The sequence below is a fragment of the Hypomesus transpacificus genome, chromosome 26 (genome assembly GCF_021917145.1).
Source record: "Hypomesus transpacificus isolate Combined female chromosome 26, fHypTra1, whole genome shotgun sequence".
In the NCBI taxonomy this organism is placed as follows: domain Eukaryota; kingdom Metazoa; phylum Chordata; class Actinopteri; order Osmeriformes; family Osmeridae; genus Hypomesus; species Hypomesus transpacificus.
Genome location: NC_061085.1, coordinates 5,076,982 through 5,098,377, shown reverse-complemented (window position 1 = coordinate 5,098,377; position 21,396 = coordinate 5,076,982). Strand labels below are relative to the sequence as shown.

At 42.9% G+C, this 21,396-nt stretch overlaps 2 protein-coding genes across 5 annotated transcripts in view; one reads left to right on the top strand and one right to left on the bottom strand.

Moving 5' to 3' along the window:
• The first annotated feature begins 801 nt into the window (after positions 1–801).
• Positions 802–10,772, top strand: LOC124487358 (reticulon-4-interacting protein 1 homolog, mitochondrial-like). Its single transcript, XM_047049637.1, has 9 exons — positions 802–1,446; positions 1,615–1,769; positions 1,923–1,991; positions 2,558–2,682; positions 3,770–3,818; positions 4,152–4,288; positions 6,627–6,810; positions 9,086–9,181; positions 10,144–10,772. Exons 1-9 carry the CDS (start codon positions 1,158–1,160, stop codon positions 10,327–10,329), a joined length of 1,290 nt encoding a protein of 429 aa, XP_046905593.1. The 5' UTR covers positions 802–1,157; the 3' UTR covers positions 10,330–10,772.
• Positions 10,725–21,396, bottom strand: part of LOC124487356 (beta/gamma crystallin domain-containing protein 1-like) — a 23,716-nt gene continuing 13,044 nt past the window's right edge. For all 4 annotated transcript variants that reach the window (XM_047049635.1, XM_047049633.1, XM_047049634.1 and 1 more), the window contains 14 exons: positions 19,887–20,013; positions 19,240–19,275; positions 18,760–18,896; positions 18,419–18,545; positions 17,828–17,973; positions 16,306–16,432; positions 16,179–16,208; positions 15,928–16,040; positions 14,158–14,290; positions 13,655–13,794; positions 12,468–12,591; positions 12,224–12,382; positions 11,334–11,499; positions 10,725–11,120 (listed from right to left, as the gene is read on the bottom strand). In XM_047049635.1, the coding sequence (XP_046905591.1) occupies positions 11,032–11,120; positions 11,334–11,499; positions 12,224–12,382; positions 12,468–12,591; positions 13,655–13,794; positions 14,158–14,290; positions 15,928–16,040; positions 16,179–16,208; positions 16,306–16,432; positions 17,828–17,973; positions 18,419–18,545; positions 18,760–18,896; positions 19,240–19,275; positions 19,887–20,013 (1,654 nt within the window). In that variant the 3' untranslated portion in view covers positions 10,725–11,031. The remainder of the gene's footprint in view (positions 11,121–11,333; positions 11,500–12,223; positions 12,383–12,467; positions 12,592–13,654; positions 13,795–14,157; positions 14,291–15,927; positions 16,041–16,178; positions 16,209–16,305; positions 16,433–17,827; positions 17,974–18,418; positions 18,546–18,759; positions 18,897–19,239; positions 19,276–19,886; positions 20,014–21,396) is intronic.

Genomic DNA, 21,396 nt, shown 5'->3' with positions numbered 1-21,396 from the left:
CAAAGCATACTTCTTACAAAAGTGAACTATTTTCAAAGCATACTTAAGAGTATATCAAAAGTGAACTATTTTCAAAGCATACTTAAAAGTATATTAAAAGTGAACTATTTTCTAAGCATACTTCTTAAAAGTATATCAAAAGTGAACTAAAAGTGTACTATCCATATTTTAGTATACTTATAGTATACCTTAATATACTTCTTTTTGTAAGGGTAAGAGCAGCAAAGATCAATATCATGCCTTCTGTAGGCCCTGTCGCATTGATATAGAACGGCACAAGGAATATGCTAGTTCTGCCGGGCACTCTTCCTTAACATAATTTTCTGCTTCGAACACATCAACAGCGGATGATAAAACAACTGCTGCTGAGTTGACCAAATTATATATTTTAATTTATATTACAATTGAAATAGTTTGGGGAATGGCACTGTCTTAATTTCTTATCTTTCTTTTGACTAAACTTGTCCTCCTTTCTGACCCTTTGCCCTTCTTCCTGGGCCCAAACGTACTCCTTTTCATCCTTATGCTTCTGGTCACCCTACTTCTCATTGACTTCTCAATAGCATGCCATCAGAAACCAAAGGCAACAAATGAATCCCTAAATATTGTTAATTTATAATAATAAAAAATAAGTAATACACTAAATATTTATGTCAATTTGTAATTATTTTAAAAGTAATTTGTAATTACTTTTTTAAAATAAATTGTTGACGCGCTCAAATCGGAAGCCACCTTTGGTTTAGCGCCATACCATTGGTCCACAGACTTAGATGGAGAAAGCTGATTGGTCGTCAACCGAAGGTCAGAGGGTGCTGTGAATGTTATGTAGTCGGGAATATGTGGTGTGGACAATGTTATTAATCGAGATATGCGGCTATTTAATTGATACATTCGCAACATAATTCGTATTTGCTGGTCAATGTGTCTTTGCTTCGAGACTTATATAATAGCACAGCTATTTGAAGAAAACATTTTGCTGTAATTTTTCTCCTGCATGTGCAGGTAATTACTTTAGGGTGACTCGTAGCTAGCAGTAGCTTCCTAACCGCTGCATTTAGCAGACTTGTCACTTGTTAGTGATAGGTCTGTTGACATTTAGTCAGTTAGGTAGTCTGCCAATTTGATAGACGCAACAGCAACTGCACGCTATTAACAAAATGGGCTGTCTCAAAGCAACTAGACTAGCCTTGTCCTACGCTAGGACACTAAGCTTGTGCAAAACATCAGCTGGTGTAGGAAACATGAGTTCTGGCTATCTCAGAAGAAGTCTCAGTTCCTGTTCGAGACTGCAAAGCAGTATGTCTGCTTGGGTGATTGACCAGTATGGCACGAATGGGGTTCTAAGTTTCACTGAAGAGTACACAACTCCTAGTGTACATTTTGACAGTGAGGTTTTAATTCAGATCCATGCTGCAAGTCTCAACCCTCTTGACATATCCATGAGGGGTAAGTTGGGTCAAAACTCCTTTATTCAGCCTTTTGCTGGTAGTACTGTAAATCGACTGCAAAAAAAGCTGGTTATAGAGCACAAGTCTAGCCTAGAACTAATACTGCCGATGCACTCTGTCACTAGAAGTCACCTTATCTTACAGGCATGTCTTATGTTGATCTCAGGGGGGTATGGGGCCACAATCCTGAAACTGCGACGAGACCCTTTGAGCCTGGTTAAACAAGGCAGCTCTGAGTTTCCAATTGTATTGGGTCGTGACCTATCTGGTGTGGTGGTGGACTGTGGGTCTGGGGTGACACACTTTAAACCAGGAGATGAGGTACTGGAATATAGCACTCATATTGTCTGTTTGTTGAATACTCAAAGTCATACATACATAAACCTTAAAAAAGAATATATGGCTTATATGTGCTCATGGAATGTGAAAATGCAATTCTAATGTCTGTCTAATATTTTTTCATTCTTTCAATAGGTGTGGGCAGCAATTCCACCATGGAAACAAGGTAGCCTTGCAGAGTTTGTGACTCTAACAGAACATGAGGTACTCCAACCATTTTAAGTAGGCCACCTTGTACAGCCTACCTTAATATTGCACCATAAAGTATGCCTAAGGTTTATTGCATGATACGCAAACAATGTGATAACGTGTTCATCTGAAACATGCACTTTATGTTTTTTGTTTGATTAATTCATTTGGGTTTAATTTATTCATAAAAATAAAAAACAATTTAACCACCAGGACAGGGTCCATAGTTGTCTAACCTTTTCACTGAACATAACTAGTAGAATCTCGACAATTTGGATTAGATTCAAGCCATTATGTAATACCACAGTAGAGGGTGTATAATTAATCAGGGTTCAGTTCCACTGCTTTGCATGAGCAAGAGAAATATCAATTAGTCGGACAGTGGAACTGTCGTGTCTGCTTGAGTAGTAGTAGGGTGTATTGTTAGCTTGCTGCCCTCACCACAACTCTCAGGATGAACTTTCTGTTTTTAAACAAAGAAAAGTTTTCTTTGTTAGTCCAGAAAAATGCATTGTTACTGAAATTCAGGTGTGTGTTTTATTTTAGCGCTTTTGTTCTTGTGTGTTCACGGCCCCCCCCAGGTCTCACACAAACCAAGATCACTGAGTCACACAGAGGCAGCATCCATCCCCTATGTGGCTGCGACGGCCTTGTCTGCCCTTGTCAATGCCGCTGGCCTCTGCAGAGACAACTGCAATGACAAACGGCAAGTATTCCACTACTAGCGCACATACACACAACCTTACATACGTGCACTCCCACACAAAGATATATGTGCCTGTCATTTTTAGCCTATTGTATTGTATACTTAATTTAAAATGGATTATATAGCCTATTTTTTACATTAATCTACACTCAAATACCCATTTTGACAACATGTTTAGCAAATTCATAAAGAAGTATATACAGTTTGCTGTGGCACTCCAAATTGTGGTCAGGTGCTTCCTGCTTGCTATGACAATGACCCGAAGCAAACAGGCTTCAGGACATGTCTCTGAATGTCCTTGAGTGGTTTAGTCAGACTTAGACCCCATAGAACATCTGTGGAGAGACCTTAAAATGGCTGAGCGGTGAGGGAGTCGGGCTAGTAATCAGAAGGTTGCCGGATCGATCCCTGCCGTGCCACATGACGTTGTGTCCTTGGGCAAGGCACGTCACCCTACTTGCCTCGGGGGGAATGTCCCTGTACTTACTGTAAGTCGCTCTGGATAAGAGTGTCTGCTAAATGACTAAATGTAAATGTAAGATGGCAGTTCACATATGCTTTCCATCGGGCTCTGTCATTATAAATAATTGAGTACAGATTAATGGAGGAAAATGTATGCATTTCCAATGTAATCTAATTAGTGCTGTCAGTTAAACACGTTATTAACGGCGTTAACGCAAACCCATTTTAACAGCGTCAATTTTTTTATTGCGAGATTAACCTTCTTTTTGGCCTAGCAAACTTAGTAGTTTTTTTTCACATGCTGTTGCAACAACTAGTAACGTTAGAAAAACTACAACACCACACCGGATCTAGCTAGACCGGAAACAAAAACAATAGGCACATCGCACACACTTGTTTGGGCTTGCAAGCCGGCCAAAGAGTAGTAGGCCAACGTTATGTTTTGAGTGGATGGCGAGCGCGAGACGCCAAAATGGATGCCAATAAGATTCTGAGTTTACTTTTAAAAAGTTGATTAATACACAGAAATACATACTAACAGACTTTTCTTGTTTCTTTGGCTGCATTTATAAATCATCAGTGTAAGCGATTGACCGTGGCTCTGTTTGTTCTCTCCCCCCCCCAGAGTCCTGATCATTGGAGGGTCAGGAGGTGTTGGGACATTTTCTATCCAGGTAGAGACACTGCAGATCAGTAACCCACACACTGGTGTCGAACTACACCTTAATGGTAGACAGACCTTAGCCAATATCATACAATACAGTAACTATTAGAAAGGATTATGGGGAAATGGAGGCCTGTGTAATCTGCCACATATTTATAATCAACTTGTGGGGTCGATTCGTTTAGTTTCGTTGCATTATCAACAGTGGACCAAGCGAAACCAAGTGCACCCCATATATTTGACCGTGATATTTATCACTAGCTCAGGTCTGGTGGTTGACCTTTTACTCTTTCAGAGGAAGTGTAGATGTACCAGTCAGCTGTTCTCTTTCCGTTTCCCTTAGTTATTGAAAGCCTGGGGTGCACATGTGACTGTTACCTGTTCCCACAATGCTGAGGGGCTTGTGCGAGGTCTGGGCGCGGACGAGGTGGTGGACTACACAGCCGGAGATGTAGAAGGACGGCTGAATCTGATGAACAAGTAGGTGTCATAAGGTTTCAAGGAAAAAAGTTAGTATGTTAGTAACTACATTTTTCAAAAATAAAAGCTGGCTATAGTCGAGCCTCAGGTCTTTTCCATGTGATTTGACAGGATGAATGGTAAAAATGCCAGTACATTCTGTTCAACTGCTTTCAACTTTTTGGGATGCTGTACTGTATCTGAACCCGGTTTAAGGTACAGTAGATCAGCTAATACTGACACAAAACGAATGTTGTTTAAAACCATGATTTGGTTTAGAAGAAGCACAATGTCCCTGGCCTGAAATAAGCCTGTGTGTTGATCCAATGAGTCACTTTTTGATTTAATTGTCGGTTTTGTGAGACATCTCAGATCACCCGCACGCACCTCCTTCTGCCCAGCAAGCTGCGGGCCTTGGCACACCTGCCCACTGATTTTTACGTCTTGGTTTCCATGGAGATGAGGGCTCAAGGACTGAGTGGGTGCTGGTGCCCGCCTTTGGTTGGGCTACTAATAATCAAAGCTGTGAGCCATGCCCTGACGAGAGCACTGTTGGAAAGAACTGAGGAGAAAATAGTGAGAGAAAGACACACACACAAGCTTTAACCTGTTTCCGGTCCAATCCCGCCCGCGCGACAGAACCGAGCCCCCTTCCTGCCCAAGTTACTGCGCATTCACTAGTAAAACATATATTTTTAGACAGCTACACATTACATACATCATTGGAAAGTTAAGATTATTGTGCTTGCATTGCTGTAATCCATTTCAAAATCAAGGTGCAACAGCAAGTACAGTCAACGTCTTTTTTCGGTGACCAATATATAAACAAAGCCAAAGCAAAAAATGGTACTCACCCTAAAAGGTTTAAATTGGTCCAGGTATGCAAACAACCCAAAAACTTGATCTGCTTACATTCCCAAAGGTCTAAAGCAGGGGTGTCGAGCTCCGGTCCTCGAGGGCCGCTGTCCTGCATGTTTTAGATGTTTCCCTGATCCAGCTCACCTGATTCGAATGAATGGTCGTTATAACAACCCTTTTAATTGAATCAGGTGTGTTGGAGCAGGGAAACATCTAAAACATGCAGGACAGCGGCCCTCGAGGACCGGAGTTCGACACCCCTGGTCTAAAGTATCTAACCATGTCGAGTAGGTGTCCAAACAATGAATTATATCCACACATAGCCATGATCTTGTTGCTTCATTCTGCCTTCGCAATTTTTTTCTTCTTCAGTCTCTCACACACTATTGCTCATAAGAGGAGATCTGCTTCGTGTATTTATGAGTGGATAGTCTTACAATGGCCGCTACACTCTGCCCTTTCGATTGACACCTTGTTTGACCCAATAGGCGCTTTCATGCCCTGGTGACGGCCTTCTAAAGCCAACTAGGTCTGTGCGTCCTGCCGTCCTGCCCTGGGGGGCCCCACACTCGTTCTAAACGAATTTCTCAAACTGGCTTTGACTGGCTCTGAAATGAGCTTGTTAGCCTTGTAGCTAAGGACATGCTGTAAATGCTAATACCCAACATGCTAGGTATCTGTGGAGCCTTCAAAATAAAAGTCCCGGGCACAAGCTGTGTTTCTTGTGTGTCAATCCTGGGAATCAAATAAAGCACTACAATGTGTTCATGCTTCAGTTTTTATGTTTCAGCAATACTAATGAGGGATTTTGCTATTATGTATGATAATTCTAACTACCACCTTTCATTAGAGGTAACGATTATGAAAAATAATTAGTATTTGACCTTGGTTACAAAGGGTCATTTCAGAGTCTCCAAAAGGCCCTTTTAGAAAACGCCTGTTTGTACTCTTAAAAAAACTCGTCAAATATGAATATATAGTGGTATTATGTTTGATTTTTGACTTGAATTGGATAAGGCTTCAAGCTGTGGTCCAATTTTGTCTTCCAGCTAATACCTACCACCTCTAGGCCTCTTCAGGCCTCTGTTTTCAAAACAAAAGGTTGAGATAGAAACTTTTAATTTCCTTGTGTTAAAGCTTCTATTACTCAACACCAGTAGGACTTACAGGGGTCCTGACAACAGAGGAAATAAAAAGTGTCACCTTTCAGAAGAGACCATTTATATGCATGTACTCCAAATGGCTCAAGAATAGCTTTCAATTTACTTTGGGTATGCTGTTTAGGCGTTTTCAGGAACATTTAACAGGATTCTTAAGAGGTTTTAACAAACATGGAAGGAGTTAAAAACTTTGGTAGACTAGATTGATGAAGGTTGGTTTTCCGTTTCCTTTAGCTTCATTGCATCAAAGCACTATTTGAAACTCTGAAATGAGTTAACTATCAGCGTTTCCCACGTTTGCGATTTAAAGAGCGACCATCACTCCTACTTCCACCCCCTAGGTTCGATGTGGTCCTGGACAACGTGGGAGGAAACACAGAGCAGTGGGCCGTGGGTCTGCTCAAGCCCTGGAGCGGTGCCAAGTTCGTCACCCTGGTCTCCCCCTTCCTGATGAACACAGACTCCATGGGCCTACTGGACGGAGCCATGCGCTCAGGGCTCACTTTCCACGACAAGGCCACACAGGTCAGTCAGCAGTGACACAAGACCAATTCAATAATTGTGATGGCTGTACCTGATGTATACCTACCTGGTATAAGGAACCAAGGGATAAGTTCCACGAGGGCCTAATGTGAATCACTCTGAGAGGCAAGCAAATGAAAATGAGATGGGAGTCAGATGGCTGAGGGGTGAGGGAGTCGGGCTAGTAATCAGAAGGTTGCCGGATTGATTCCCCACCGTGCCAAAATGACGTTGTGTCCTTGGGCAAGGCACTTCACCCTACTTGCCTCGGGGGGAATGTCCCTGTACTTACTGTAAGTCGCTCTGGATAAGAGCGTCTGCTAAATGACTAAATGTGAGATATTTCACAGTAGAAATACCAGCGGAAGGTGAAGTTGTGCACTCTGCGAAACTTTGTTTTCAGTATCAGGGGTATAAAAAGTAGCGACCCGATCCTGAGGTCACCAAACGGGACCTCCTCAACGCCCTGGCTGCGCCTAGAAATTCTGTCCATATAAGTAATGAACAGAATCGGTGACAGAGGCCAGCCCTGGCAGAGTCCAACCCCCACCGGGAACAAGTTCGACTTACTACCGGCAGTCCACAGCCCCGATCAGGGAATCCGGTACCCCGTACTCTCTGAGCACCTCCCACATGAGCCCCCGAGGGACACGGTCAAACGCCTTTTCCAATCCACAAAACGTGTAGACTGTTTGGGCAAACTCCCATGTACCCTCCAGGACTCTGCCGAGGGTATAGAGCTGGTCCACTATTCCACGGCCAGGACGAAAACCACATTGCTCCTCCTGAATCCGAGGTTCGACAATCCGACGGACCGTCCTCCAGGACCCCTGAATAGGCTTTCCCAGGGAGACTGAGGAGTGTTATCCCCCTAAAGTTGGAGCACACCCTCTGGTCCCCCTTTTTAAAGAGGGGAACCACCACCCCGGTCTGCCAGTCCAGAGGCACTGTCCCCAATGTCGCAGAGTCATCTAAACGGCTTTTTGAAGCCGTTTGGAAGTCCTTCTCCATGGCCTCGCCGAACTCCTCCCATACCCGGGTTTTTGCCTTCGCGATAGCCAAAGCCGCGTTCCGCTTGGCCTACCGGTACACATCAGCTGCCTCTGGAGTCCTACCAGCCAATAAAGTCCGATAGGCCTCCTTCTTCAGTTTGACGGCATCCCTCACCTCCGGATTCCACCGCCGGGTTCCAGGGTTACCGCCGCAACATGCACCGACCGCCTTGCGGCTGCAGCTCCGGTCAGCCGCTTCAACAATGGAGGCCCGGAACATGGCCCATTCGGACTAAATGTCCCCGGCCCCCCTTGAGACATAATCGAAGCTCTCCCGGAGGTGGGAGTTGAAGCTCCTTCTGACAGGGGGTTCTGCCAGCCGGACAGTGTGGTTTAATGTTTGGACTAAGCTACTACATTCAAATGTATGCATTGACTCTTCCAGCAATTGTCTCCCACCCCAGTTGTCTCTCCTTTGCTGCTACAGTCGTGTTGCTTGTTTTGGGAATGTGTGCTGAGATTCACCATAAACACGTATTAACACTTCTAACTGAAGTGGGGTGAAGTAGGAGGATGTTTTTTGTTGCCGGGTGCCATGGTGGATCCTAGTAATGGAGTTCAGTTGATGTTGGCTTTTAATAGACCTCATTCACATGCTTAATTCAGAGTGGACATACATACAGAGTGGACATACCCCAAGTTGATTTAATTTATTCAATTCAGCTGTTCTGTAACCGAAAAGTCAGAGTTTAGCATTTTAGGGTAAATCAACTCTGAGTTCAGGGTTAAGCTCACAGTTTGTCAAACCTGCTTCCTGGAAAACCCCCCATAAGTGTAGAAAGAGATGCTTGTGTGCTTATGTGTGCGTTTGTTTCCCCAAACACACAGCTTCCCAGTTTGTGAATTGCATGTGTGATGGGTATGGTGGGTTTGCGCTGAAATGGATGGATTACTGGTTTAGAGCAGGGTGGGGCTGTTTTGAGGACTATGCATGTGTCAGTTGCTGAAACGGCAGAACTTTGGCAGGTGGGTGTGTGACTGGGTTGTCAGTAAATGCCCATTTATTTGTTTCCTGACAACCCCCCCAGACTCTTTGTCCCTGAAAATGTCTGTCTGACCAGTGTGTCTGATTGGACGACACACCCCAAGATCTGACCACTAGACAGCACTCTACGGCACAGACAACAGGGTCCCCTAGTGGCACGGAACAGCTTTGCAGGAATAAGCAATATTCTGCAGTTACTTTGCAGTTCTTTCCCCTCAGTTTCTCTTTCCCTCTTGCCTAGAACATCTTGTGTAACGGGGTATTCTACCGCTGGGCTTTCTATGCTCCTGATGGTCCTGCTCTCGACCAAATCACTGAGCTGGTGGACGCCGGAAAGGTAAGTAAAAAAACGCTGCATGTACCGTTACTGTACCCTTTCAAATTCACCGGAGACGGGCTCGGTCAGACCACCCTTAATCTCGATTTCATCACAGTTCATTAAATCAAATCCCGTTCCTGAAACAAATTAGATCCCATAATGAGTTTGAATAACTTTGAACTTTGACTAAATGACAGTCCCAATCTATTAGATGTAGAGCCCCTCCCCCCCTTCCTCCCCTGCCCCAGCCGGCAGTATGCGTCAATCCAGTCTGGTTCCCATAAGCGGACTCCTTTGTCCCAGGGCTGCTGGTTGTTAGAAACCGCCCTGTTGACACAAACAAACTCTGACACAAACAATCACACCATACACCCATTCCCAGACAAGTGGTCGGTCTTTACTGTGACAAGTGTGCCCCTATTCTTTGTTATTGACGAGACACTGACCAGAATACAGGATAACATTAGAATATCAGGGGAGGGTGGAAGGCGGAGCTGCAATTGTCCTGCCTCATCACATTCTACCCCCAATCCCTCCCCTTCTCCCCTTCCAATGATTTTTGTTGACAAAGGTGGATTCAATTGGAGATTATCTGGCTTTGGGAGCTCTCCTATAAACATAACCAGCAGTCTGGTTACAGCCAGCATATCTGTATGGAATAATGGGATTGCCAAACCTCCTAGACCTGTTGACTATTTGTTGGATTGCATACTGGCAACAGAACTGCAAGTGAAACAGCAGCTCTGTATGCAGCCGGTAGATCACGTACCACATTATTATGTGTACATTTAAAAACATGCTCTGGAGTAGATTGTTCTAAATTAACTTCTTAGCCCAGTAAGAATTTTCTAGAAACTAAACTTTCTTGAAAGGGATTGAATCAGCTGTTTAGGTCATGTTTCATGTCACGATAGGTGTAGAAATCATAAAAGGGAACATGTTTATTTTTACAAGAACTCAAACCGGATGCCCCTCTCTAGATCTTGCCGGTGGTGGAGGCTCGCTTCTCGTTCTCCCACGTGCCCCAGGCCTTCTTGAAGGTGGAGCAAGGTCACGCCAGGGGCAAGACGGTGGTGATGCTGGTGGAGGAGGTGGAGCACGCCCATGGCGACACCCCAGAAACGCCAAAGGAAGTCGGGCAGCACAGAAAAGTCAAGTCATTGTGATAAAGCACCAGTATATCACAAATGGAATGTCTTCCCTAGTTGCCCGAATGGAACTCGTCCATGAATTTTACAGAAATACAGGGATTTTAAATGCACGTGGGAAGAGAAATATTTGTGATAAAGACACTCGACTGCTATAGAGTATTTTATGTTTTACTTGAAATTAAAAGGCACCTACATAGGGGAACTTTGATAAACCTCTATACAATTATATCATGTATTTACTGTACATGTAGCAATCTTTACGTTATTTTTAGCAATTGAGAAGTTTATATCTGTGGTTGAGTGATTAATGTTGTATAAGTCAACCTGATATCTCCATGGTTGTTTTTGATATTTGTCACAACAAATTATACAAACACTCAATGCATGACGTGAATTAATTGGTACCCTGGTATGAAATATTTATTTATTAATCAAAAATAATACAGTTGTTTATTGCATAGTGTGTCAGAGTCTAATTTCTCTCAAATGAGTAAACATACCACTATTTGGTCCTTTTTTTTTTTTTTTTTTTTACCAAGCCATGGGCAGGTAATGTAATCCTTTAGATTTTTCCAGAAAGCTTTGTTGTCAACAACCTTAATGGAAAGGTCATACTACTTCCTGCAGCCAATGTCCAGCATCCCACCGTGCAGCTGCACAACGGAGCACTGAGGCTCCTTGTTGAGACTAGGTCCGATTCCATGTTCTCATAAGCCCTCAGAGTATCTCAATTGTCCATCTTTGAGTCAGTTTGCCGGGAACAAACGTATTGAGAATGACATGGTTCTTATCATAGTTCTGTCCACCTGCACAGGGGGAGCGAGAAAAACAAATTACCAAAAAATACTGCTCCAAGCTGCTGTTACACAGAGTCCACCAAGTGTCATTCCTTCACAAGGATTATACAACAAGCCTCTCCCTGTAAACCTAAAACAACTATGGACTGAGAAACTGCGGTCGACCGTGGGTAATACAACACAATACTGCAGCACCACGTCTCAATCATGCTGGCGTCTGACCTTTGACCTCCAGCAGCAGGTCGGGGGTGGGAGCATGGAGAATGAGGCCGTCTGCCGTGATGCTCCACAGGGCGGGCGGTTTCTCAGGATTGGGGGGGGAGAGACCAAGTCGACTACCTGCCATCGCCATACTACTGGTGGGACTCAGACAACAGTCCTCCAGTAGCTAGCAGACATGCAAAGATGGAGAGAGAGAGAGGGAGATAAGTAGAGGGATACAAACATGGGGGGGTGGGAGGTAGAGAAGACAATTTAGAAACAAGGACAGGGAAGAAGGGAGAACGTTTTTTAACTACCGAGAGGATAGACATGATGCACTGACCAGTGGATTTGGAGTTACAAATTTACATTTCAAGTGAAATCAGCACTGGCAAGAGTTGTTTTCTCATCATTATGAATAAACTTTGTTGACATCAGGTCATGATGAAAAAACTCATAGCAGGTGAAGCATCATCACCAATGTCGGGGGGTCATGTTCTACCTAGAACTACAGTTGCACTGAGAAGCTAAGACAGAAATATAATCACATGGTCACAACAAGCCACAAACGATGCATCAAATACTTCCTTATTTACACATTCCCCGATGGTCACCTGGCAACTGCATGGGGTGTCAGGTGGCTGAGTGGTTAGGAAACCGGGCTAGTATTCAGAAGGTTGCTGGTTTGATTCCCGGATGTGCCAAATTACGTTGTGTCCTTGGGCAAGGCACTTCACCCTTCTTGCCTCGGGAGAATGTCCCTGTACTTACTGTAAGTCTACTAACTGTAACTTTAATGTGTCATGTTAGCGACTCCCAAGTTGAAGATATTTCAGGGCCGCATTTACACCGCATTCCAGTTATGTTAGTGGGTGTACATAGCGGGGACAGTGTTGCCATGGTGACGGTACCTTGGTGCGAAGCTGGCCGTCCTGATAGAGCCAGATCTCTTCCACTGCGCCCGTCTCCTCCATGGTCTGGATCCGCATCAGCTTCAAGTCGTCCAGCTCTCCTGTGGCGGCCATCACCAGCCCTGTCTGTTTGTTCCTCAGACGAAAGTGCACCTGTTTCTGTTCAGGGGACGCACAGTTATAGCCTTCCTTCACTGCCCAAAAAGTTAAGCAATTAAAGGAATTATATTTGGATGTGGATTACTTGGATTAGTGGTCGCAAGGATCCGATTCGCTGCCAGTTGCTGAATTTGTGCCAGTCAGCGACCTCGCCAGGCTTAAGCAGAATCTGCGCACCTCTGTAATTGATGCTTTCATAGATGACCCACCTGTCATTTGGAAAAGGAGACAACATTCGAAAAACTCATTTTTCTTCGATATGTGAAAATACCGAGCCATACATAAACTGAAGAAAACATTCTCTCATAGATCACGGGTCTTATTGAACCGATTGTATCCTTTTCAGCTTGTGTACACACTATGACTAGGAAACTCAACAAGCCAATAAGACAAAGAGAGATTATGCTATTTCCTTCCTCTATAAACTATAGATAAACAAGCATTAAGTGATTGCTCTGCCCATTGGTGTGTTTTATCGACTTCTGTGGATCTCATCACAAAAATTCTGGTCTCAATAATCCCATTCATTGGTTTATATCCCTCCCCTCTCTGACAGTAGGAATGTCCCACTCCACAGACAGACTTGTTGCTGCCCGACTCTCTCCCCCCTTCCTCAGACAGAGTTAGCACCCTTCGACTGAATCTCACACACCCATTTCAACTTTCCACAGCGTCTGTTTCATCCATCAAACAACCATCAAAGTTTCTCTCGTCACTCAATATGAGATTTCTGCTGGCCTTGCAACCTGAAAACTCTATTAAATTGATTACTGCCCTTGGCCAAAAGACAAATAGATAAAAAGTTGTACAAGAACAGCATGTTGCACAGACAAAAACTCAATGACCAGGGTATTGTTTCAATTCTGATTTACTTTCTGTTTCTAAGTACAATGATTGTGACAATGAAGTACCCTGTCTGAGTCACAAGCAGATACTCGCGATGGCTCTATCGATTTCTTATGTTGCAATGTGCTCTTAACACTGACACACGCATAACTCTCAAGCAGGTCTCTATTGCGAGCTAATGACAGTCTCTAAAAGTCACATTGGATTGGGGCTGGATGAAACCTCTTCTGTTGTTTCACACCTTGCTGTTGTTTTTAACAGTTTGTCTTCTCTGCATCGCTGAAAAATTGTTTTAACAGTGTGGTGGACTGTTCGTCCCTCGTGGCAAATTGGCAATGAGTTGTTTAAAAAGTAAATAATGGATGTCATATTTTAGGGAACTCTTGGATTATACATAAATACACACACACAGAAACGTGTACTCACATTCCCCCATCTACCATGATAGATTGGACCCTACTGCAGTCTCCAGCCAATTGAAGGTTGACACAGCCAGATGCCATAACCACCCTCCTGCCCCGTAGGCCCAACCTCTCAAATAGAGTGATGGAGGGTACAGAGAACTCCTGGAGAGCAAAAGGGGGAGAGAGAAAATACGTTTTTGGTATTTTGGGATTATTACTACCGGCATTCCCCACAAGTAAATAAATGCACTCTTTTTGCATCTGTTTGTTTTCTTACAACTCTTTTCTTATCAACTCTTCTAGAAATATACTTCCTGACACACAATTCCTAACCAGAAGTTCCTGTTACCCACCCAATATATTAGTGTGTTTCTCAGTCATTTATTTTTATTGCACCAAGTCATCTTAGAAGGGAAACAAATGTGTTTACTTAAAATAACAGTTCTAGAATCGACCCAGACTCAACCTTGACTTGTGGTGCACAGCGCAGATGGAAGGACACATATGAAATTTCAGGCTACTCACAAAGCCAGTAATTTGCAGAGACAGGATTGAAGCATTGGCTCGCGAACAACCCATCGATCTCAGATCCGGGTAGTCCCCCTCCTCTAAAACGTACATTCTTTCAGTGAAGCCCTCACCCTCGAATGCCAGCCAGCTACACATGAACACAGGACACATGAAGACACAAGACAGTGACAATTATATGTGGTTCTGTTTAGGCGTCAGGCTTTTCATTTGCCAGTATTTTGACTTAATTTTAATAGGACATATATAAAATAATTACATTTACATTATTTAACTTGTTTTAGATTTTCCTACAAATGTATATTAGGAATGAAATTGCAGTTTCTCAACTGCATAAAAATTTGAATCCATCCCAACTTGTCATTAGTCATTGGTACAGCTACAGCCACAAAAGAGGACACAATGTCGGGTGTTGTTTTTTCCCCACCATCATTTTGCCTTTTGAAAGAAAATATTCTCAATGTACGTAAGTGTCAATCCACAGGATACCATATTAAAGGCAGGGTAGGTAATGTTGTTGAAAAACACTTTGTCATATTTGCCAAAAGTAACTTGATAGCAACCAATATATTTAAAGGTTTGACTGTAAAATGAAATCATTCCGGCATCTGTGGGCGTCGCAATACTGTAATAAACAACCAATCATTAAGGGGTTTGATACGGTTGACCATCAATTCCTGCTCGCCAGACTTTTTGAGATGGGCATTACTGGCACTGCACTTCAGTGGATCTCATCTTACCTGTCGGGAAGATCCGAGCAGTGAAAGGAACTGCACCCGACTACATTAGGTCTATGCTCCAGCCTTACACCCGCACCCGCCACCTACGGTCTTCTTCTGACATCCGTCTGGTGGTCCCACCGCTCAAGAGCACCCGGTCCCAACACAAGCTCTTCTCCTGTCCGGCCCCCCAAAGGTGGAATCAACTCCCCACCTCCATCAGAGACACTGACTGTCTCCCCACTTTCAAGAAAAGGCTCAAGACGCACTTGTTCCGGGAGTACAATGGCACTTAGGAATGTTTGTAAATTTTGGTTGCTTGCTTTTCCGCAGGTACACCCTTGCACTTTTTCGAGATTCATGTTGTTTAATTGTATCTTGTTTAACTACATGCTCTTATGGTTCTTCCCTTTGGGACTTATTTAGTTTTCACAATGCTTCATGTTTTGCTTACCCGCAATGTTTGGGGCTATCTCGTTGTTATGATCAGTGACCTATGCACTTTTGTAAAGCTCTCTTTTGGAAGTTGCTTTGGATAAAAGCGTCTGCTAAATGCATAAATGTAAATGTAAGGACCCTGACTATTGATTGGATGGGATACCTGTCTGTTTACATTTACATTACATTCACTTTTAGTCATTTAGCAGACGCTCTTATCAAGAGCGACTTACACTAAGTACAGGGACATTCCCCCCGAGGCAAGTAGGGTGAAGTGCCTTGCCGAAGGACTTCGGCAAATCAAGGCAAATCAAGGCAAAACTTAATTTGGCACGAACCAACAACCTTCTGATTAGTAGCCCGACTCCCTAACCGCTCAGCTATCTGACCCCCGTCTAACTACCTGCGCGCACTCTGCCCCGCCACTCAATGCTCGTTACTATAGTTTTGTGGGAGTGGCTTTGAAGAGAGGAGGTGGGATATTTTGGTTTGAATTTTGTAAAAAAAGACCTAAAATAGCTTTGCACAACTTGCCAACCTTGCCTTTAAGGCTATTATACGAAAGACCATAATTTCTGAGTGTCTGAATAAGAATGCTCCTTATTCTTACCTGCCAGCCTGAACCCTGCAGGAACCCAGAAAGAAACCCTGGGGAAAAGACTGAACACTATCCTCTAGTACGTGGATGGAACCCTGGAAGCCAGCTTCTGAAAACAATTGCACCTAAAACCACGGAAAACACACGGATGATACTGTATCTAGAAACAGAAGTAGTGTATATGGCATACAATTATAATGACTGTGCTACAGTATGTTAGCTACATTTTTTACAACAATTTAAATGATGTAATTTATACTTACTTTGAACTTGACCAACTTCCCAAAATTATCCTGAAAGACACCCAAGATAAGAACAGACAGGAGCAATTTTAAAGGATAATTAGTCAGTTCTAATAGAATGTATTTAAATGGCAGAATTGATATTTACCCGCATGACAGGCATCACTGAGGAGATTTTGGGGTGTATTGCCGCCCAGTCCTCTGGACTTCCATAGAGCCCTTTCTCCAACACGTACTGCTCCCCAGAGAAACCAGGCTCCTCATATGCCACCCACCTGGTGAGGGACAAATATAAACTTAATAATGACAAAACAAGGTCAATATTCATTTAGCTTTGACATTTCAGATCAAATACTGAATAAGATAACATATTTATAAAATGCTCTGTATTATAAACCCTACCACAATGTTAATACATTTGTTTTACTGTCATTGATGTATTTGTGTACCTTATCTACGGAGTGTGTGTAAAATCATTGTTTAAGAGCTGTTGCTGTTAGTGTGTCTGGACAACTTCCCATCAAATATAAACCAGTCTATATGGACACTCTCCAAGATCTCAGAGCCAAGTGGTAATGTACATTATGTATGCTCAGGGTGAACATAACATATGCCATGTGTATATGTGTCGGTGTATGTGGCAGAGTAGTGTTTAACCACACACAAGTCATCATGGAGTATGCAGGGCTGAGTCAACAGACTTAACCACACAGATTAGTCAGCTACCGATAATCAAGACAAGGGAGGAGGCCATCTGATTTAATAACAGGGTGGTACAATAGGAGTAGGATCAATTAGCCAGCACGGTGTATCCAAAGACAGGCCTTTTGTCTTTGGAGACAGTACACTCCAGCTGCATTTCAAACAGGCACTCATTAGTGCTGTTTCACCTTCTAGCACGCTTAGCTTGTTGTGTAAGTAAGTCACAATAATGCAATTATACAACTAAAAGATTGAGTGCTCTGTAAACACAACTTGGAGATTGCTTATTTCAAATAGAATGGATTCAAATGGGTGATACTTTGATACATCTCAATTTACATAAACTATAATTCATCTTAATTTTTGTCATAATGGTAATTATTTCCTTCACCAAGGTGAGAGGGAATGCCGTGACAGAAAGGCGTGGCGAGTTCAGCGTCTGGGAGACGGGTGTACTGTCTCAACTTGCCACCAGGGGAGTGGCCAGTTCCTATGGGAGCTAGCTTTTCTTTTGAACTACACGCCTGAAGAAGACCCTATCAAAACACACAGGAATTCAAATGATGGTTTATGTGTACTATACTGACGCAAAAAGAAAACATTTTAAAAGAGGTGGAAGAGTTTTGCAAGAATTGTCTGTTTAGGCTAGAGAAAGGAATGCTTTTTCTGTTTGAGAGAGACATATTTTCCAGTTAGGTCAGTTAGCCTAGCTACATTAGTGATGACAGGTACTGCTAATTCACTGTACATAAAGCATGTCAATAGCACACCCTCAAACCCTCAGGTGGGTAAAGATTTCCAAGACATGTCTCTGCAGCAGGTGAGCAGTTGAAGGTGAACTTGTCTACTTTACTCAGCTTGAAATGACATGATAATGGATTGAGCAGATGTCTGATTGTTTTCCTGTCAAAATACCTGCACCCTTCCCCTTGCGCAAACCCAACCTGTTATTAAGATTGCTGACTTACACTCCGCTAAAAACGTGAACCGACTGTGTCTTGAGCCCATAACCAGTCTCTTCTAGATTGGTGATGGGCCCTAGCAGATCGATGTTGGCGCCCAACTCATCAAAGTCTCTCTTGCTGAACATCTCTAGGTGTGGAGACATGAAATCCTGTTGTTTGGAATTAAAGAAAGACAACAACTTTCACTTCGCACTGTTCTGAAAGTAATAAACCAAGTCATGTACAAACCTGGAAACGGTTAATTACTATTTGTATCTGTTGCAAGGCACCCCTGCACCTAATTGAGAACGCTAACTTGACCAATTAATCATAATTTCAATCATCATTTGTACCAGGAGGTCCCAAAGTGTACTATAATAATAATATTTTGTAATGCGCCTTTCTTGCACTCGAAGCTCCAAGGTACAGTAAAAATTACAATCATAAAACATAACAATACAATAACAATAAGAACAGACACAATTAAATTAATTTAAAAAAATATATATTTAAAAAAAAATCTAAAATCTAAAAAATTCTCAAAATGGGTAAGTGAAGGAGCATTTCTGATGGAAACAGGTAGTGAGTTCCACAGTTTAGGAGCAAGATACTTACAGACAGTATTGGTCGTATAGACAGCAGATGCTGTGAGGCCCCTCCCCAGTCCCTCCAGTCCAGGTACTCTCCCTCCTCCAGGACATGCTGGTGACCTTCAAACCCAGACTGCTCATAACCAACCCACCTGGGCCAGGAAGAGGGATTATGATTACGTTCAGGCACAGAGAGATCTAATAATAATGCACGCATTAAAGAAGACAATGGCAATAAAGTCTTCTAAAATAGTATTTTTTGAAGTTATATCTTTTGTTATATAACAAAATAAATAACAGATTTTAAATATTGTATAATAAAATAAATAGCCAAATTGCTGTTTTGAAGAGAATAGATAAACCTACAGTCCTCCAAGGATCTTTAAAGAGCCCACAGATTTGAGTTTCAGATTTGGCAAGTCGGTGGCATCCTCAAAACTAAGGACATCCCTCTCGATCTCCACACAGGCTCCTTGAAAGCCAGACTGCTCATACACCAAAGCCTGGACACACAAAGGTCATAGGTCAGAAAAAAACCAGACTGGAGTCACACATGTCAATGTGTTGCCTGTCAGTCGTGCTACTCATCTTACTTTCTCACTTATCTTTTTCACTGGTGTGTTACCCGTCCGAAATTGAAACTAAGCTGCAATACTGTAGGTTTGTAACCTAATGGAACAGGTGGGTGGTATTTAAATATATAGAGAGAGAGAGAGAGAGAGAGAGAGAGATAGAGAGAGAGAGAGAGAGAGAGAGAGAGAGAGAGAGGGAGAGAGAGAGAGAGAGAGAAGACTAGAGAGAGATGAGAGAAAAAAGGAGGGAAGAGCAGCTGGAGTAAAAACTAACCTTTTGTTCATTGGGATTCTCCACTTTAAATCCACCCTGGAGAATGGAGAGAAAGAAATCATTAGCATCCAGCAAGAACCCCTCTGATTAAACACTGTGCCCAAAGGGTGCAAGTCAGCTATTATGTAAATACTGCCATTTTGCAAATTGCTTAATTAACTGCAGTTCTGTTTCAAAGTGATAGCAAGGTGAAAGGGGGTAGTGAAAGTGAGGCAGGCAGTACTGAGATGGTTGATCACTTTGGAACATTTTAATGTTGAGAATGAGCTGACATCCTAGTGATCCTAATAGCCCTCATGTAAAGTGGCAGATAATATAAAAAACTGTCAAGGATATAAAACACACTGGGGAATTGAAATGTTCATCTTATTTGCGCATCACACCATGCCAGGTATTCAAGCATTTAGCGATGAGCAATATATTCCATTATTGAACACAAAATCACATATACCAGAATAAAGGACATAGGAGGATACATTTGGAAACCTTGTGCTAAGTACATGGACTGTAAATAATGTAAGATTAGATAGTTCTAAGACTAACTAGATTTTTTCCTCAGCAAAGTTGGATATCCAACAAGCCCCCAACAAGTCTTTTGATGATTTGGCAGCTCCTACAAGGTCAAGAAAAAACTCTGGTCCACCCACCATTTTGAGTGGTCGAAGGGATCCAACGAAAGCAGATGGAAACCCCCAGGACTCTGGGCAGGGATATTCCCCCTGCTCCAACACTGCAAGCATGCCTTGGTACTCCGGGTCACTGAACACCAGCCACCTATTTTAGGTAAGGGGCAGAGAAAACTCAACACCTAAAAAATAGTCCAAACCTCTCACCAACCAAGACTGAGCTTGGTTCAACTGCTTGGTTCTATTGATTGTTTATGAGTCGAATAAACTTCGGAATAAAAACACTCCAGACCCCAACCTTGGTTTCATAAGGAAACACCTGTATTGACTTTGGTTTCATGGAATGAAATGCATGCTACTGTACACCACTATGTTAGATACAGAATGTTCGAAGATAGGGGAAATAAATGTGCAAATCAGACACCACTATGTGGGTTTTCTGACAATGGCGGGCTAGGAGTCGGGCACACAATGTCCTATAAACCTTCACAGAGAAAAACAGATTTCTCCCTGCCAGACTTTACTTTTTTCTTTCTCTCTAACTCTTCCTCTTGCTCTGTTCCTCTCTTTACTGTGGAACACTTCCTTCAGCTCCACCTATCTCTACTAGCGCCAGAGCCTTACGGTAATGCTCACTCCGTCCTACTCTAGTTATCCCTCTATCCCCACCCATGTCTCTCTTCACCTTTAACCATCTCTCACAACATTTCCCTCTTTCCTTTTTCCCCTCAAGTGGGCAGTGGCAGGTGGAACATTCTAAAGGTTAGAGCAAGGCCGTAGCCATTGGGGGGGACAAAATCTGCTGGGGAGATTTCCTTTCCCTCTTTTTTTTACGTTTAGTTATGAATATGATTTCGGACAGCGCGCGTGGTTGCCTGTCGAAGCGTAGCACATTTATATTTTTAAACCAATATTTTGGGGGAACATTTTGACCCTATTTGAATATGGGTGAGGATGTCCCCCCCCCCCAATATATATTATAATTACGGCCCTGGGTTAGAGTGAAGAGAGCAAAATCATGATGTACACTGTTTAAATCCAAATATTAGTTCATGAGGGGTCAGATGGCTGAGCGGTTAGGGAATTGGGCTACCAATCAGAAAGTTACTGGTTCGATGCCCGGCCGTCTGAAATGACGTTGTGTCCCTGGGCAAGGCACTTCGCCCTACTTGCCTCGGGGGACTGTGCCTGTACTTACTGTAAGTCGCTCTGGATAAGAGCGTCTGCTAAATGACTAATTAAATGGGAAAATGAGTCCAAATTTTTAGTACCAGTCAAAGGTTTGGACACATTTTGAAAATGTGTCCAAACTTTTGACTGGTACTGTAAATGTAATGTAAGTTCATGGTCCCTTTTCCTCTTCTGTTGTCCTCCAGCCACTAAAACAATTATACCTGTCAAGGGTCAACTATACTGAGGGGCTCAAATGCTCTACACTAACCAGAATTGAATAATAATTAGTTAATGACTTATTGCTTACAGTTATCCTGCACTTCTAAACAAACTGGGCTTCTCGAAAGACTGTGGCGGC